The sequence below is a fragment of the Onthophagus taurus genome, chromosome 1 (genome assembly GCF_036711975.1).
Source record: "Onthophagus taurus isolate NC chromosome 1, IU_Otau_3.0, whole genome shotgun sequence".
Lineage (NCBI taxonomy): Eukaryota > Metazoa > Arthropoda > Insecta > Coleoptera > Scarabaeidae > Onthophagus > Onthophagus taurus.
The window spans coordinates 8497055-8517967 of record NC_091966.1 but is presented as its reverse complement, the minus strand read 5'-3'; the positions used below and the strand labels follow the sequence as shown (position 1 = coordinate 8517967).

Here is a 20913-nt window from a genome sequence, read left to right as displayed (position 1 = left end):
AAAACTACAAAATCGCAAACGTTTTCGTTAGCGATAAATTATCCGTAAGCTAGATACGAAAAGGGATGTCTGTCCTCTCCTAATGAACAGAGCAAATTTATCACCAACACTCCCGTTCGCAGGGTTAAACCTAATATATAGGGAACAAAAAATTTTTCTACAAAAACAATTTTATCTTGCATCATTATTTTTTTATAAAAAAAAATAAAAGCAAAAACATTTTATGATTTATATGAATAAATCTCGAAAGTTTAACTTCCTTTCTCGTTTCGTTTATTCAATAAAAATATCGAGGATGAAAATGGAATGGAGGATGTATCGATCTAAACAGGAAATGTAGGTTTTTGCTTTTGCTGTTTTCTGGACGAAACTTCATTCTAAATTTAGTAACGGAATAAAAAAGCCTCCAATCTAGAACGTAAACAACAAAGTAATGTGAGTATTAGCTGTTGGTTCATTTCGAGCTAGATTGAAAGTACTGAATATTGACTATATAGACTCAATACTGAATTGTTTCCTTATTTTTTGTTAAGATATTTTCTTCTAAAATCTTAATTTTTATGATTAATAAATTATTAATCAATTAAAAAGAAGCTTCCATTTGAAATGAGATTTTTTTGTCAAATTTGTAAAGGATTCAGTGAAGCAGCTATGGATTTCGAAGGATATCTAACAATTTCAATCAGTTTCTAGACTTTCTAAGATATGCGAAATATATCCAGAGCATCTGTAAGGGATTTCTTTAACCAAGTCTAATAATTTATAGAGGATTTTCAAGATTTCAAGGAAGGTTTTCGGAAAATTACAGAGATTTCTAAAAGTTTTCAAGGTTAATGGAGGATTTTAGATATCCGAATTTTACATGTATGTCTACAATTTTCTAATGGTACATTTCTAAGTATGTATTGATATTGAGTGTATAACGGTAGCCCGGTAGCACGGTAGCTAAGTGTTACTAGTTCCAAAAGAAGGTTGTACGTCAAAATTATAAAAAAGTGTGGGTTGGGTTGATATATTGATAACAAATAAATATGATATGCTAACAAAAATATAGAAGAACAAAGCGGTTTCCATCTAGGAAGATCTGGGACTCTGGGCGTTATCTACACATCTTATATTTATCAATTTGGAGAAAGCCTATGAATTGGTGCTATTAGAAAAAATGTTTGAAAGCTGGAAAAGAATCCCGAAGGTGCGGTGAAGTTGAAAAACAAAATCTCTAAAGGAAGACCAAATAAACGATGGAAGGACGATGTGACAGATCAGAATGCCAACGTATTATGAAGCAAGCCAAAGTTCATAGAAGACTGCAGTGCTAGACTGGAAGAAGAAGAATGCCTGTATGTGATAACGGTGATTACATTTTTGGAATATTTACAAAGACCTTACACTGGAAAATTTTTGCCATGAGAAAAGCAGATCTATAAATACTACGATACTTAGAAATAAATTTAAAATTTTTGACCGACTAATGAATATAATTTTGTGAACTTCAGTGAAGACACAGGCTTTAAGTATAGTCACACTTTAAGTATTGATGGATTAGAAAATTCACTTGTTCATAAATTCGCAATATGTTACCATGGCAGCACGTGAAAATATAAAATCGTAAAATGTACGTAAGATAAGCTCAAAGTATATCCTGGTTCTGTGTACTCTATAATAAACTTTTCTGAATACTTATGTACTTCACACTAGGGATTTCTTTTTAATACTCTATTGGTATATTTAGGCAATTGTGAATCCCATATAACAGATTGTATTTTGTTTATAAAACGATTAGTATCCGTAGTTTCCATTTTCATTTAAAACCAGTCAAAATAAAATCAGACACATGAAGTATGAACAAAGAAGTTCACAAAGAAACGTCCATGATGCTTTGAAGTACTGGAGACAAATATGTGAGAAGAAAGTCCAAGAGGAGTGTCCAAGAAAGCACTACATTAGGTTCCGAAACAGAGAAGAAAAAAAGGAAGACATGGATGGAAGGAATAAGAAATGTAATGAACGACAGAGTCATTGGAGAGGAAGAATGGCAAGAGAAGAGAAAATGGCGATTAAAATGTGGGATGCAACAAAGATGCTCGCTTTATAATATAGAAACTTCTAACATTGGACAAAGAATTTAAAAAAAATCCAAAGAATTTATAACGGCTTCCAAAAGTGTTCAGGGCTATCCATTTATTTTTAGAAATTATCAAATGATTCCTGAGGAATTGCCGTGGCATTCTATGAAAATGAAATATCTATAGACTTCGATGGGAATCTAAGACTTTCTTATAATTTCCATGAATTTCTAGAATTAGCAAAACTGTCCAGAAAATTTGTTATTTCCTTAAATTCCTAGGAATATCTAATGGTGTGTAGAGGATTTCTAAGTTTTAAACAAAGACTTTAACTAAATTCCAGAGATTTCTAAAAAGTTTCAATATTAACGATATACTTTAATAATCAAATTTTTTCAGGATATCTAGAATTTTTTAAGCATTTCCAACATATTTCCAAAAATTATCCAAAATATACAGATGTTTCTAAATTAATGCGATAGATTTCAAGGGGTGATTTTTCAACAAAAATGAAGGGGTGTCTTTCATATAACTTTTAGTTCAAAACCCCTTCTTCTCCAAGTTATAGCCCTCTAAGGTTAAGGGAAAAAATCTGCAATTTTCTTATCTCTTGACATTTTACAACTAACAAATTAATAGTTTGATCACAAAAAATAAAATAATGCTGAGAGACAAAATATCAAGAGACAAAAAAGTTGCGTATTGAATCCCTCTATTTAAATCAAGTTTTTATAGAAAATAAAATAGAAAAATGTAGACGCAGAACGTTTTAAGTTCTGATGCAAAGTATTATAGGGGTTGATTTTTTCAGCCTCTTGTAATAACATTTTCGGGTGATAAAAATCGTCAATATTTTTCTCCATAGTGGATTTATTAAATAAAAACAATCTCTTAACTTTAGAGTGCTGTAACTCGGTGGGGAAGGGTTTTTGACTGAAAGACCCCCTTAATTTTTGCTGAAATGTCATCCTTTGAAATCTTTCGCATCAATTTAGAAACACCAGTAGTATATGTATATAGAAATTTCTATCAGTTCACAGAGGATTTTTAAAGCAATTTTCAGTCATTTTCAGGAATTTTCAACCAGTTGAATATCCAGTGGATTTTCAGGTATTTCTACAGGATTATTGGAAACATCAATTGTTTATATTTCTCAGATCATTCCAAGGATTTGAGAGGATATTCAAAAATATCTTGCAAAATTTCCAAGAATTTCTAAAGAATCGTGGAGGATTTCTCAAACTATCCTAGGAATTTTAAGGGATTTCAAAACATTTCTATGGAAATTCCAAGAATAATTAATATTAGTATTTCCATGGATACGAGAGGTGTTTGAGAAAGTCCAGAATTTCAAAGGATTTTTAGAGAATTTGCCATGATTTCCTTAGACCTCTAAGATTTTCGAAAAATTTTATTTTCGATTATGTTAGTTTTATTGATTTTACTCATGTATTATTAAAATTATACCCTAGACATTGATTGCACTGTGCTGCAAGATTACAGTCCTCGCAGCCGTGACAAACCGGAATAAAAAAAACCGTGACGTGTTACAAAAAAATGGAAGGCATATTTGAAATCAGCAACCTAAAATTAACTAAAAACACTCAACTGATGTACACAAAGAAAAGTTAAAGTTTGCAGCGCAGTGTTATTAGCATTATGATATTGGCGAAATTGTTGGCAATATATGGTGGGCAGATGGTGGCGGCGAAGCAACCACAACTGAAGCTCACACCATATCATGTTATGCACACTCTGTAATTCCACTTCAATAAACATCCCTAACATACATAATAGTTTCCCTTCCATTTTAGACCTTTCATTTAAAGATTGTAATTGATGATGTATTGTGAATTTGATTATGGATGTTTGTACCGCAAAATAGACAATTTTTTTTCAAGTTTTTTATAATTTTGTTTTTGTTCGCTTTCATCGAGTGTTCCACGCGCTAGAGAACCAGCGATTCGAGAGACGTGGTCGTGATTTCTGCCCATACGCATCATATACTTTCGATTGTGTTACTGTTACTGTTTTTCGATTATTCCGCTTGCAAAAAATGTATGTAGAATTTTTTAAATTATTTCTTATACCTTCCGCAACTTATTTTCACCACTTATTTTATTTTTTCTACTCTCTTTTATATTTTTGAATCAACATCTAATTAACTATCCTATCAAAACGTGGTAGCTTTCAGCAGAAAGGGACTATGTTACTTACCAGCCTGGTAAGTACTCGGGTTGCATTATAGAAACCTGCATCTGTAGATGAAACCGCAATGCAATCATTGACTTAAATGTCATAAGTTATGACTCATCTCACAAATGATTATCAAGAACAGAATTTTTTCAAATAAAGCTGAAACTAACACTAGCATTAACACTAGATCTAGAACTAGAAATTTTTGGGTTAAACCGTGCATCGTTTGAAAAAGTGTTTAAAGTTTCGGATGCAACCTTCTTCAGAAACAACTTCGAAGTAGAATTTTTTATTTCATTTATTGGAATCTTTATTGCTATAACTTTGTGAACGCAGACTTAACGATTTTGTATTACTTCCCCGATTTTAATTGAATTATCTCCAAAAAAATAAATAAATTCAATAAAAAAGAATCATTTGCATTTTTTTTATGAAATATCTCGTTATTTCATTGAAGCAGTAAAAGGAATGTGGCCAATTGGATTTAAATCGAAACGACACAGTCAAGTTGGTCTCCAATAGATAGAGTGCGAGGCTAATTGCATTCCAAATATTCACGAAACGAAGTGAACGAAGTGTTGACGGAATTTCAATAGATGTTCCATCGGTTTAATTAATCCAAAGCCAATCAAGTTCTGTGAACTTTTCGCAACTGCACTAACTTCATTCAATTTTTATCGTAAATTAGCATGGAGAATTAACATTCTCAAGTGGTTTATCTTATTTTTTTAAATAAATACTTTTCGGTAAATATTTCATCATTTAATTGTTCAATCTGGTTATTTGTGTTTTCAACTTCGTGGTGGTTTGGGTTTTATCCCCTTCTAAAGTAGGAACTCGTGCGAGTTTTAAAGTTAAACACAAAGAGAAATGTTTATCTTAAATTCTTCTTAAATGATGTCAAGATATTTTTGAGAAATAAAAAAAATGTATTAAAAATGTACTGAGAAATGAAATTAACTTTCTTGACTTGATGTAGAACGGATTACAATAGAGAAGTTTTAAAGTTTTAAAACAAGTAACTTTCCTTAACTTAGTTTAATATTGATTGCAAGTGCAATTTACAGTGACATTATTCTAAATAGCATCTGCTAGGATACTAATTACTTTGAAACTATGTATATGAAGTAAGTGAGCGTTGAATATTCAAATTTCAGATCCTGGATCTGAATTACACATCATATTCCATTTGTTACTATTAAATATTTCATTGGATATGAATAAAACAAAAATATAAATCGGTTATTTTTCATAGATTCATAGTTATATGGAAATCTGTCGAATTCATCCGAAATTACAATGCCAATGTTTTGCATTGGTTTCCAACTTTCCTAATATTTGTATTTTCATGAAGTCTATTGAAATTCATAGAGATACATTTCGGCATCCACGTAAACAAAATATCGAAAGTAGGACAAATACTTGGCATCAATAATGCATCGGTGTTGCGTAATCCGTCTAAAAGTTCTTTAAGAATCCTGTAACAGAAGCAGTTTTTCAAATTATACTGGCAATCGTTACTATTATTTTGTGAAGTATTAAAAAAAATTGTTCTGGAATATAATTTGCCATATATTATTTGGGACAAAATAAATTTAAAACTACTTATACGTATAAGCTAGTTATTCACCATATTCATATTTCGTTCTGGTCCGCATTTATATTGAATAGTAAGGAAACGTACATTATTAAATACACTCAGCTCAGTCGAGATTGATTTCAATGCCTTCCATCTGCTCGATGAAATACGGGAGAATACGAATAAAATAAAAAACATTTCTATTGTTGTATTTGTATTGGTACCAAAAAAGAATAAAATCAGTTTAAAATTTTTTTAATTACCAAATAAAATAGTTGTATCGTTGCGAGACGCTCTATATAAAAATAGATTATTAAGTTCTTTACTAAAAGTGGTAAATACAGTAAGCTCGCGTATGATTGATCGAATAAAACGGTAATGAATCTTTTATCAGAAGTTTAGCTAATTATGTTTCTCTAAAATTGATTAAGCCGAGGCACGAGGCGCATAATTAAAACTATATCTATCCAGAAGTAACCGTCACATATTGCAATGATAAGCGCAAGACTAGGCAGCGCAATGTATAATTGACACCATGTTAATCCAAAATTAGTTAACTCATTATACGGCATCGAACGGAATTGTCGTGGGAGAAACTTAGAACTGAAAGAATTTATGGTAATGGACAATTAAGCCGAGGCCAATTCTTTTCCTAGGAACTTGAGAAATTCTCGTCTTTTATAATCTGTTTCCCTTTTCCAGTCTTCATTTAGAAAAATCACTATAACATTCAAGCGAAGAACTGAAACTTCGGTGGTCAGCATACCCAACCTCAGATCAATCATGTAATATATGCAGAAGAAAAAGTTTATAGAAGAGGGCATGGTGTTGAACAAGGCGAGGAGTTAAGTTATGGTAGTGACGAGGACAGAGGAACATCCACATCGAATGTGATGCTCAACTTCTCACCCAGGTTATCAGATAAGCTTACTGAAGAGGTCAGAAACAGAGGGCTACCAAGGCTTACATTGCCCTGAGTGTTTGGAAATGACGAAGTCAGCTGGAAGGCCAAGTCAAGGGCTAGAAAAGGAAAGACACGACAGTGATCAAAGACGGAGTGCTTACCTTAGGCAGAGTTATATCCTTTTTTTGAGATCTTGTAGATTTCCTGAATGTTATATTTTCGTTTGTTAAACGAGGTTCCAGTATATCTAGTAGTAGAGTTTTAAACTTAACATGAGACATACTCTAAAATCGTACATACACATACTTTTTAGTCTTCCTTGCCTGGTAACTATTTTGGAACTATTTTTTCCACAAGATTTATTCTAAATTCTAAATGTCGAAACAAAAATAAGCAGGCGATACCTTCCACCATTTAGTTTATAAAGTATTTGAGGTATTGCAAGCAGAGATATGCAGTAAATGAAAGAGAAGATTTGTAAAAAATATTTACCTTCCTTTTTTGTTATTGGAATGTCATTATAATCTACTTTTACTCTAGGTTTCACTTTGGCTTGTACGTTAAGGGGTTAATGTTATAAATCCAAAATTTTGCTTTCAATTTCTGCTTATTTTTGTTCTCTTCTATAGATACCACGCAAATATCAACGATATTAAATTCCTCTTCATTATTAATGTTAGCTATTGACAATACGTTTACATCAATGATAGCTTTGAAAAGTGACATGTATTGCGGTTGGTAATGCAGTGAATATGCGTATTGAGCATTCGAGAATCCGTATACACACCGTAAGCTGTGGACGCTGTTTATTAAATAATTGCGATTTGAATGGATTTCCTGTTCTCTACCATACGCAATACAGATTTTAACAACACGGTTAGGCTCTGTGTTGTTTGTTACAGTTTAAATGGCAACCAATTGATTTTGTAAGTTGATAATCGATTCTCTTTGTTAACTATGTTTTTCAAAATTTTCGCTATATTAACTTTATTATCATCATAGCGGTTTAATACAGTACAATGTACCGTTTCTCGCATTCAACACTACATTTTTTCCTATGTTGTGTATCCTCCGTGGACAATTATCTAGCCGTCGTCTCCTCCTTCATGCCCTGCACCCATATTATCCGGAGTCTTCCCTTTCTATGCGTTCCTGGTGGAATCCACCGCCAGATCTCTTTTGGCCATATATTCTCGCCTATTTTATTCAAATGCTCAAAGCATATCAACCTTTTCTTCTGTATTCCTCTATTCTGTCTATTATGTCGCTATCTCCATCTGCGTTCATTATTTTAACTCATTTCTAAGACTTGTAGCCTTTATCAAGTTTCAGAGCAATACCATGGAAGATCTTTTATAGACTGATATATTCTGCGATTAATCGATTAACAGACCACCATATGCCGTTCGCTATTGTACTGTTTTACGCTCTAGATTTATTCTATGAGCTTTGTCTTAAAATTTTTAGTCTTACCAAATGAAGACCCTAGGTATGTAACCTCTTCGCACCTTCTTATTTGGCAGCCATATCCAAATGTTTTGTGTCTGCTTCTACCACTAACTATTTTGTCTTCGCTATATTTATTTCAAGACCCCATCATGTATTCGTCATGCAAACAGTAATCTGTATAAAAGTGCGCCATTTATCTGTATTCCCATATTCCAGCATTACATTCATTATTTGATTATTCCAAAATATTAAACAGTCTATGTGTATCTTGCAAGACACTTACGGTGGCATGGATCAGAAAACGTATGCAAAAAGCAGTCTAGGATTAAACACATTCAACATAGAAAAATTTAAATTTAAAAAAATAAAATTGATAGGATTCAAATAAACAACAGGTGATTTAAATGGCAACTTCATGGAAACAAATATAAAATATATTCATTTGAATAAATGAAATAGTGGAGTTAACCCAGATAGAAAGAAAAAACATAAAAATAGGTAAATTTATTTCTCAATTAAGGGCGCTCATCCATCGAACAAAAAAAATAAATGGACAAATAGGGGTCATAGATAACGTAGGTGAATAAAAAGAGGTCAGAATCAGTTCAATTCCTTTGGACACATACATAGGGGTTACCACAGCAGAACCGTTGACCGAATGACATTCGCCGGACACGGAAACAATAAGAGCCTTCAAGTAGTCCTTTCTTTTCAAGTCATCCCGCAAGATAGTCCTGGCGGTCACAGGCGTCAAAGGATTCCGGCGAGAGTGGTATCCTTGGATACGACGCTTGCGCCTCATTCGGCGCCCCAATATAACCATCCTTTTCCATCAGATGGTGAAACCGTTGTTGTATCCCTCTCTGACGGATCATACAGCTGGGCGGTGGCTGCATGCGGACCAGGAAAACTCGTGCACCCGCATCTCGTGACGCCAGGACAACGACGGTTCGTCCTGCCGGATGTGACGTGTTCGACGCGCGAGTGTCACCAATACCCTAATCAGATTCATCACAAAAAAAACTATTGGAATAAGAAATAAACGTAAACATTCAACAAGAACATGCGGTGTCTATTATTATTGTTCTTACTACTATATGTGGTTATAGAAAAAATAGAGTGCGCGAGGACATCATTTGGAATCAGTAAGGACCTTGTCAAGGATCAGTTGCACGTTGGTCTAATTTTGCCGCATACAACATTTGGGATGAGGGGTTACATCAAAGCAATTCACAACGCCATCTCCGGGTTACATAAAGCCAGAGTAAAACGTCTTGAATGGCTAAAAAAATATTCTTTTACAAAGGATAACGTTCTCAACGTCTCGATGACACTGACTCCAAGCCCTACAGGTTAAAATTTTTCTTATTTATTCGCTTATATTGGATTTATGGCAATTTTTTATTAGAAAATTAAGGTTAAAAAATCAATATTGTTTTTAGCAATTATGTAAACAAACAAATATGAATTGGATATTCGTATAAATAAAATATGTCGTGTGTTGTATATTTCAACTTTTGTAAATATGTAAAAAAAGCTTTGGATCTAGAGCATAAATGAAAAATTTCAAGAACGTGAGGGTGCATAATTTACATTTTTTTTTTGTTTATACAGGATATTCCAAAAAGGATAATCTACGAAACCTAAATAATTGATTTTAGTATTGTAAAAAATATTCCTTAATAATTATTTTTATTTGGGTCAACGATCAAGTGACTTTTAAGGTCACATAAAATCTGATCTTAATAACTTCGTCAATTTCCACCCTAAATATCAATTTTCTGTCACATTAGATAGATCAACAGGTGATTAATCTCCGACCCTAGGTAAATGACGTACACCTGCTGGTATATTCCACCGGGAGGAACTTGTATCGTGATCCTTTTTCACGTGGAAACGCGCCCTGTGACCTTTAGCACTGCAGCAGAATAACGTCCGCAGCATACGATGCGAAAGCGCTACGATAAATGAAATCGTTATTACCTCGAAATTGTTTAAATTGTTTAATGGCCTCTAAATCATCGCCTCTGAAAACTGGTATTAACAAAGAACACCACTCTCTGCATGTTCAAACTAAACAAATCGATTCTCGTGTCGACTATAAATTAATCCTGTGTTTTTGTTTTAACCGGAATAAATACATGATTTTTGGTATACTTTTGGGAATTATATGATAAATAGATTGGATTTAAAAGCCAATAAATGACAAATATAAAAGTAGGTATAAAAGCTTTGTCGTTCGATTTCTATTTAATTGTATTATATTGATTTCTTAAAAGCTATTTTCAGATGTTTTCCTCTAAACTAGTATTTGGGTGTACTTGGCAACCGAGGTTGATTTTGCTTTGGAAAAATTCCAAGCGTCGAGATCTTTATTTTTACGATCCATATTTGAACTCCACTTCATTATACATTCTAAACGCAAAATCCAATCGTTATTTTCTTTTATGTAACGATTTCTTATACATTTTCTTTTACAGGAAAACGTTTTTTTCTTCCACCATTAAACCTGTAGAAGGGTTCAAATGGATTGCGATGGATGTTGTGAGAAAATCGACTGGTTCAAGATTGATGAACCTTGTCAACCAATCTCTGTCATTCACCGGGTAGCGTACGTGATGATGGATAATACGCAATTGCGCTTATTGTGTGATGAAATTCAATTCAAGCCGAACAAAGGGTTCAATAGAAATCCCGGTGCTTAGTAGTAAAGGATTGCTTTTCATTGTAATTCAGAACAGATCATCCAGAAAGATTAAGGGTCTGTACTAAAAGCGTTCTAAATGATTCAAAATAGGGCTATTTTGTATTGTACAGAATTACATAAAAGTAATATGATATTTCTGTGTTTAACAAAAATTGGTGGTTACCTTAAATAAGTAATCAATAAGTATTATTTGGTAATTGCCACTCAATTTGTAGAATAGTTTTCATACCACCCTCTCTATTGATGTTACTCTTTTGGCGATAAGTTTTAATTGCTTCTCTGGTAATCTTCTGTTAGTAACGTCTGTTTCTGGCAAATATCGAACTATATTGTGATAGCGTTCCACATGGTAATGCTTTGCAACAGCTGATAGTTCGGGATTTCCTAATCCGATATCCCATTCATGTTGTTTTATTCAACAGTTTGACCTACATAGAACTTCCCACATTAGTACGATAATGAGCAAACTCATTTTCTTTTTATTGAATGCACGTTGCTTTTTATTATCGAGTGCGTTCCGTTGTTTGCTTGTGACTCATAACCACAGATAATCACCTTAATGTGTTTTTGTTTTTCAGTCATCTGGCTATGCGATACATCCCTTGCTATTTTTTTTTGCTGTGTCTTAACATATTCATTTGAAGTAGTTGATGGTTTGATGCAGCTTATCCGTAAATCAGTGTCTCATGATTGGTTAGCGATATTCTCGATATTTGCTGTGTTTACTACATGACAAAGATATCATTTATGTGTTGTAGCCATAACTTTAATCATCAGAGATTATTTTAATATTTCACCATTTATAAGTTGATGATAATACTTCACAAGTTTTGTATTAAATATTGAGACGAGGCTGGAATTATGGGATTTCTGATATATGTATACGTAAAGGCATTTTTGTTCCTTCCATCCATCTTCCTAACTATTTTGTCTGTATGGCTCTTTCTAATTATTCTCTATGTGTCTGGGTCTAGTAGAGATTGTCGTTATGATATTTGCTTATTATATAACTACCTACTATACGGGGTCAACTAGGAAAATCAGGAAATTTGGATGTCTAGACACCAAAATATGATAATAATATAATAATAGATTTGCAATTTTTACCTGTCGTGTAGCATTTTGTAAAACAATTTTATATTGCTTTAATAAAATAATAAAGGGGAACTAACATCCTTTATGACCAATAATAGAGTCTTTCAAATAAAACTTTGAAAGTTGTTAAGAAATTTAATTTTGCACACCATTCATCTTTCAAACCGTTTGCAATAGTGTAAGGTATGATGGGTTATTTTGTCAAATTTGGGTGTTCACCACGTGGATATCACAGATTTGTCATTCTTTCTGCACTGACATAAAAAATGTTTATAAACAGATATTCAAAACGTATATTTGACTTTATAATAGCTCGCATTCCTTTGCATGATTTGTCTATTGTTTTTGTTGTCCCTCTTGTTTATATTTATTAGTTATTATAGATGTAGTCAGTTAAGTTATATTTTCTTCCTTGCAACGTTTATGTAATTCCTTGTGCTCGCCTTTCCAGTAGAGGTTGTCCCGCATTTCCATTTCATGTTATCATGTAAGGTATAGGCATATGTTACTTTTTTCTGTAATAGCAGTATTGTGCTGCCAATTAAAACTAGTCTTATACACTAATCATTATTTTTATCTTAACTTTTAAAACCATATACTTATTGACCACATCGTATCCATTGATGTCTTCTAGTTCAGCAGTTGAGAAGAGTATCTGCGTTGCAGTGGAGATAAAGTCTAGCTTCCTGCTTTTCAGCAAACCTTTTAACATCTTCCTAAACGGTTGGAATTCGGAGGTCTCTATGTTTATCGGTATTTCGCACATATCATCAGGCAATACCTCTGGCATTAACACTGCCACAGCCCCAGAACTGGACACCGTTTTGCCGTATTAGTTACAAGATCTGATTGTAAATCGGTAATTTGTTGGTGATTGAAAATATTTTATGGCTAATTCCATTCTTTTCTTCTTTACAAGTTCTTTCCCCCTAGGTTCACAGCGGTGGGTGTTTTTGCAGTTTATTTGTAAAATGGATTTCATCTCGTTTCACATTATCCTCAAATTTTTAATCCTGTTAAGTTGGCATTGATGGCTGTTTGTAGTTTCCCAGTACAAGACTCCAGATCATCTACAAACGTAACCATGGTAGTCCCCTCTAACTATGATATGTCACTAATATATAGCAGATACAGGGTATTCAAATGATTTATACTTTATTTTCGAGAATACACCTTCCCATTAAGAATGGGATACTATTTCAGTTAAATGATCGCCTGGCATGGTTTACAGCAGCTCCTTATGTTGAGTCAATTTTTCAGTGTTTTTGAGTGTCTATAAGAGGCACATTGATTGGCATATTATCTGTCCTTGTGAGCTTTTAACAAATAATAAGGAGCTAAATTGTTGTTCTTTGACAGCCATTTGATATCGTCATGATAATAATTTTCGAAAATAGAGTGTAAAACGTCGATTGTAGCGTTGGTTATGCAGTTAGTGTGGCTATTCTGTTGAAACCAGATATCGGTCAAGTCTTCCTATCAATAAAGGTTTTCAAAGAAAGATGATGCTTTTGGACCATATTCAATACCATACAGTCACCCGTTTTAGGTGTATTAGTTTCTTGATTGTCACGTGTGGATTTTGTTGTATCCCAAATTTGGCAATTTTGCTTGTTCACGTAATTTCAGACGTAAAAATGAGCGTAGTTGAAAAAAATGATTTTTGAAGAAGAAGCGAACCAACAAACTGCCAATTCTTATACTAAATGGACTTTGTAGGCTTTCATATCAACCTCTTTGAATAAAATTCTTGGTACACTCCTGTAGCTAATGTTCAATACTTGTGAATGGTATTGGGTGGAGGTGCCCTTCAAACTAATATCACATGAAACGAGCTGGGCTATGCGTGGCAACGAGTTTATTATCTATTAATATGCCAATTAGATGAACTTATTACTGAACTTAATATGTCACAAACTTCCTTACATCGTTCTCAGTAGGGGCTTTATATCTACCAAATTGAGCAATTTTCGGCAAGTTTCCGCAACTGATTCACTACTTTGAAAATAAATTCAATATTTTCCAACGTATTTCATACACATTTCTTAAACTTGGGATATAATACTGAATTTTTAACACTTAACAGCTGAATCTATGAGAATCTCAAAACACACTACCTAAAAATAAAATAACAAAAAGCCGTACTTTTATGTCCCGAATTATTGTCGCCATTAATGTAGAAATATAGAACTGTATATTGATGTTGTGGTTGGATTCATACATGTTTCAAAACCTATTCCCAGAAATATTATGTATTATTTATTTGTACTAAAAGGGCGTTGCCCGTAATTCTTTCGTCAGGGATATCATAAAGTTCCAGAGGGAGTTGTCTCGGTCAAGTTTGATTACACTTTGACAACTCTTGAGTACCATCTGTGATGTTTGGCGTTAAGGACATCTACTAGTATTACCAATTATAGCATTTCAAATATTGTTCAAAGTTTGTGTTTGTATTGCTTCCTAAGTATTTTTCATTGCACTGCGCATATGGTTAGTTGGTTTAGATTTCAATTAAAGAATTTATTATACTTTATTTATTTTTGTGTCCGGCCGATATATTGATGTGGTAGGATGATGTATTTAGACTAAACGCCACTTTCAAATATGCAATGAAATATTTATTGCCCTCTGCAGTGCGGACCCAATGAAACACACCGATCGAAAGTGAGTCAGTTTAGAGTGTGTGCATTGATTACAAAACTCAAACGGGGTTATTTTTGATATCTTCTTGAGCATCTCAATTCATGTGCGTTTTTCACTTATCATCAAACTTTCTAGTTGAGTTTTATGGTTTGAAAAATAAAGCGTCTCGATGCCCCGGTTCTATTATTACATCTGTATATATCGTAGTTTCTGCAGCGTAAAATAAAACTTTTAGGACGTCTTAAAACTTTAAAGATAACTTCAAAAACCTTTATGGTAGCACACCTTTTTATTATAAAAGACTTAATTCCATAAGATGGGAACCTTGGAATCTTGTAACCTGTCTGGTACTCTTATTAAAAAGTAGTAGTAATAAATAATGATTATAAATATTTTTAATTTTGAAGAAAAAGATTCGACATTAAATTTAATATCCAATTTATATCATCTTTTACATGCAATTTCACATACGCTATGCGAGTTTTATACTTCATTTTTCTAAAGTTCATTCTATAGAGCGTTTTATGACCGGGTTTTATGGAAACCGCAGGATTATCATATAATGTGGAAGCGCCTTAAAGGTGACCTACATAACCAATACAGTTTTAATGAGTTTTATAACTGAAAATTAATGTCTTATAAAGCATCTTTAATTACCTTACAAATTTTTAGATAAATTAATTAATACTTTTATATAACTTTATAAACTATTAACAAACCACCTTAAATATTTGATGTTTTTCATATTTAACAAAAAATTGATTATTTTCGTCTTTAAATTTTTATTTTTAAATCATCAATTATTCATATTCTTTGTGTTTTTTTACACGAATCTATTAAATTTCGATTTGACAAGAAAATATCTATAGGATCCATTGTGGATAGTGAAGTAACCGATGTCTCCACGGCGATGTAGTCTTTGTAAGCAGCAGAATCCCTTGAGAGAGGCTTCGAACATTTCGATTGCGTCAACAGAAGACCATCACAATCTATTCTTCTTTTCAAGGAAGTGGAAAATGTTCGTTCAAGGATCCGCACGTGCTTCGCATCCTACACAAACCGTATTTTATGAAAACATTTTCCAACTTGTCGCGGTTACAATTCCGAATCGAAATCTTTTTAGTTCTTAAAAGTCGTCTGAACACTATACCTTTTTCACTATTTAAAGAACTTAAAGAATAAAGAACCTCTTGTTAAAACTTACATTTCTTAAAACGTTCATTACATTGATTTTGATGAAAAGCTAATAATTGAATTATAAAACTCGTTTAATTAAAACGTAAATTCAATTTTGAAGCGTTCATTAAATTCATTTTTAATTTAAATTTGCCTGGTTAATGAACAGATATCATGATGGATAAATTTTAATTATCTTCAAAAGTTAATTCACATTTAAATTTTTATAATTTAATTTGGGAAGTTGTGGTAAGTTATTAAATTAGGAAATTACATGAGAGATGGTTGTAATTTGTTGAATGTCATCGCAAGTATTTTTACTATCTATAATATTTAACGATAAGCTTACAAAAGCTTCCGCATCACGATTATAAATATAACATTATCCGCTATTAGCGAGTTATTTCATTATTACTATGGTATACATTTTATATTGAATTTTCCGCACAATCTAATAAAGTTTGATATTGCATTTTATCAAAATATTTTGCTTTAAAAATTTTATTGTAAGCATAGCGATTAATTTAAAAGATGTCTTTAAATTTTAATGTTGTCGCCATTTAGACTCACACCCCTGCGTGTGCTTTAAAAGAACTAATTCTTCGCAAACGGAGCTCAAATACACCAAGGGCAGACATTGTCACCAATTCCCTTTGATGCTTGTTTTATTCCTCTTTTACTTTTTCAAAGCTGCTTCTCGTCGTAATAAAAAAATCGATATCGAGGTGAAATTTGTCAGTGACCAGTGAAACGAGAACTTTAACTAGATTGTCTATCACATCAGTCTCGAACGTGAACTAAATAGGAATTGATCAAGCTCGTCTACAGTGATATATGATGATTAGGGTCATTTCTAAAATGATCCTCCTTAGCCAATGAAAAATTAGAAAGTATTAACTTAATTAAGATATAAGAATTATAATGTTATCCGATATTTTATTGAATCCAATTTATTGAGGTTAATAGGTACTTTGGTCATAACCATTGGGTTTCCACTAGTTTGCAGTTTACTTTGATGTTCCAGACATTATCGTTGTTGAGTAGGTAGTATACCGACTATGGTATAAAGGTTTGATTGTTTTGGAATGTCGTATGTAGGTGATGTGGTGGTAATGACGTGGATATAATAGGAACATGAATCTTGAAGAGGATTGTATTATTATGTATTGTGGCATTGGCATTTACGAGTTTCTTGTTATGTATAGACTTTATTTTAGTAGTCTTGAGTTATGAAAACTTCGCATAACTTTATGTGTTTTTGATTCTTGCTTAAAGCATTGCATCTTTATTGCGAAACTTTTTAAAGACGTAAAGAAGTTCTGCGAGTACATAATAAAAAGCTTCAGTAACTTAGTAAAATCACATCCTAAGTGTTAAGTAATTGACGTCAAATTTTAATTGTGAGCTATACTAATCATGTTGATGATTGAAACAGATGATTTTATCGTAAATTTGGTATATACATTTTTATAAATAAAGTTGAAATGAACTTATATCTTATATAGAGCTTATGTTATCTCCACATATCTCAAAATTTCATGTATATAGTATATGAATTATTATACATTAGCTTAAAATAGATAGCTTTATCTTTAATTTTATATATAAGTTGTTATTTAATTTTCATAAATTAAGTCAAAAGTATTTTCTTGTATTTATCGCTTTTTCCATGAGTGTGAGATAAATAGTTTGTCTTATCTCCGCATACTAGTAAATTTCAATGGTATAACATATTTTTCCTTGTGTATTATCTTAAAACAGATAGTTTTAGCTATAATTTGTTGCATAAATCATTACTTAGGTTTCACAAATAAAGTTGGAAGCATTCGTTTGAATATATCAAATTTTATATGAGAATAAGTTAAACAGACCTTGCGTTATCTCTACATTTCTCAAAATTTCTCTACTTACAACATATAAATTATTACATACTATCTTAAAATAGATAGTTTTAGCATCGATTTGATTTATAAATCATAACTTAATTTTCGGAAATAAACTCAGAGGCAGTCTTTTGAATTTATCTAATTTTCTATGAGAGTAAATTGAATACAGCTTGCATTATTATTACGTATCTCAAAATTTTATACTTACAACATACAAATTACTCCATATTATTTTAAATTAGATAGTTTTAGCTGTGATTTGATGTATAAATCATAACTTAATTTTCATAATCAAGTCAGAGGTAGTCTTTTGAATTTATCAAATTTTCTATGAGAATAACTTAAATAGAGGTTGCGTTATCTCCATATATCTCAAAATTTTATATATCCAACATATAAATTACTACGTACTATCTTAAAACAGCTAGTTTTAGCTTTGATTTGGTAAACATTTTGTTATTACAAAATTTGCATAATTACAATCAGAAGAATTTGAATTTATCAATTTTTTTATACGAATTAGTTAAACAGAGCTTGCGTTATTTCCACATATCTCAAAATGTTATATATACAAGATATAAATTATTACGTAATATCTTAAAATAGATAGTTTTAGCTTTGATTTGGTGTATAAATCATTACTTAATATTCATAAATAAAGTCAGAGACAGTCTTTTAAATTTATCTAATTTTCTATAAGAATTTAAAAAGGAACTTGTAATATCTCCACATATCTACAATTTTCATATTTCTAACATATAAATTATTACATACAATTTTGAAATAGGTAGCTTTAGCTTTAATTTGGTATATAAGTTATTATATAATTTTTATAATTAAAGTCCGAAACATTCTTTTGAATTTATCAAATTCTTTTAAGAGAGTAAGACAAAGACAGCTTGCGTTATCTCCATATATCTCAAAATTGTATACCTTCAACATATAAATTATTATATACAATCATAAAACAGATAGTTTATACTTTAATTTGATGTATAAGTTGTTACTTAATTATCATAAATAGTTAGAAGTATTCTTTTGAATTTATCACATTTTCTATGAAAATAAGTTATCTCCACATATCTCAAAATTTCGTGTATACAAGATATAAATTATTACATACTATCTTAAAATAGGTAGTTTTAGATTTTATTTGGTATATAAATCATTACTTAATTTCCATAAATAAAGTCGGAGGCAGTTTTTTAAATTTATGTAATTTTCTATGAGAATACGAAAAAGGAGCTTGTATTATCTCAACATATCTTAAAATTTCATATGTCCAACGTATAAATTATTACATACTATCTAAAAATAGGTAGCTTTAGCTTTAATTTGGTATATAATTTGTTACATAATTTTTATAATTAAAGTCAGAAGCATTCTTGTGTTATCTCCATATATCTTAACATTTTATATTTTCAACGTATAAATTATTGTATATTATCTTAAAACAAATAGTTTAAACTTTAATTAGATGTATTCTTTTGATTTTATTACATTTTCTGTGAAAATGAGTTAGATAGAGCATGCGTTATCTCCACATATTTCAAAATTTCATTTATACAAGATATAAATTATTACATACTATCTTAAAATAGATGGTTCTAGCTTTGATTTGGTATATAAATTATTATTTAATTTTCATGAATAAAGTTAAACAGTTGGAACATATGATTGGTTGAATTTCATCAGTCAATTTGTGAGTGGATCAGGATCAGGATTGCTTCCAGTACAGTCGCTTGGTGCTCACTTCCTAGTCCATGGATGATGGCATCGCGTGATGGAAAATTGGTTGAAACCAACAATACAACCTCACGTAATTGGCTTAATTGGTGTTAATTTCCACGTCGGCATCATTAAATCCTGAAATAAACATGTTTAATATATTAAATTATTAAGTAATAATTAGTAATCATTTATGATATTAAATTATTACTTAATCCATACAAATGACATTTTAATTAATTGCTAAGTTACGGAAAAACAATAAATTATGTATACAGATTCTTAACTTTATAGGATTACGCATTTAAATGTTCCGAGCCTAAATGCTTCAGATATAAACCTTAAATAGATTATTTAGATATTTTGCAGTTTACTTTAAAAGCGAAAGAGTGAGAAACACAATTGTAAAAAAACTACAACGGGATTTTTTTTAGTCCCTGCGGAAATGAACTATTGAACGAAGTGTTATGAATCTAAATCAAGCTTTTGAGAAGATTTTTTTGTAGAAAAAGGCTTTTTCCATTTTAATGAATTTTATTTTTAAAAAGCTTCCCTGAAGGAAATTTGTTCATTTTTTTCCTTAATACTTTTTAAAAGCATATTATGCTTTCACCGTATAATACCTTTAATACTTTATCCCTACGTCAGCTCTATTATATTATACTGTACCATGCCCAACAAGTCCGGTTTTAGTTTTTTTAATCAATTAAGTTTCTCTTTAACAACACTATTTACTAGAAATTTATTTTTCTTCCCCGGCTATTGTTACACTGCGCTGTAATTACACCTTTCAACGTCGTCCCTATAATTCACATACCGTGAGATTTCGTTCCTCCCTAAAACCGAGCTAACCTAGTAGCTCGGTAGGAGTCTAGGTTAAAAGGAAAAGGATAGACAGATTTAATTTCGCGCCGTCACCCCCCACTGGTTTTCCCTAGCCTAGCTGTGAAATATCTCAAGATTTGACGAATGAAACCTTCTGAAGATTTATTAAAGAAATTTGCATACGTATTTCGACACTGTGCTTTGTAGTTTTTCTTTTCATCTGGTGCATATTTGTAAAACTCACTTCAATTTAAATAAACGTTGCTTTAGAAGTTAGGATCGATTTGTTGCAAGAATTAATTAACTCATTTTGATTTAGTTCCGCGAATTAATTAACACCAAAATAATATACAATGTATAACTATTGCAATTGCTGAAAACAATTTAAATTAAATCGAGTTAAATGTTCTGAATTATGGGATTTGCTCGAAACTTTTGATAAATGTGCCAGTTGGATTTCGAGCGATAAGTTCATACATATAGTTTAGATTTAATCGGGTTTAAATTAAATTTAATGTTAAAAATAGATTAAATTAATAAATTGATCTAACAATAATAAATAAGAACTTTGCAGCTTTTTTTTTTTTTATAACAAACAAAAAGACTTTTTCACTTATAAATTGAATTGAATGTTCTCTTGGATTCAATAATACAAGTTT

General features: G+C 31.4%; 1 protein-coding gene across 5 annotated transcripts in view; it reads left to right on the top strand.

The window, feature by feature from the left end:
- LOC111414869 (NMDA receptor 2) overlaps positions 1–20913 on the top strand; it is a 165273-nt gene that overhangs the window by 12475 nt on the left and 131885 nt on the right. The window contains exon 1 of one of the 5 annotated variants that reach the window (XM_023046326.2): positions 9146–9546. The exons of the other annotated variants lie outside the window; for them this stretch is intronic. Within the exon in view, the coding sequence (XP_022902094.2) occupies positions 9258–9546 (289 nt within the window). The 5' untranslated portion in view covers positions 9146–9257. Of the gene's footprint in view, positions 1–9145; positions 9547–20913 lie in introns of those variants that run through there. 5 annotated transcript variants of the gene reach the window in all.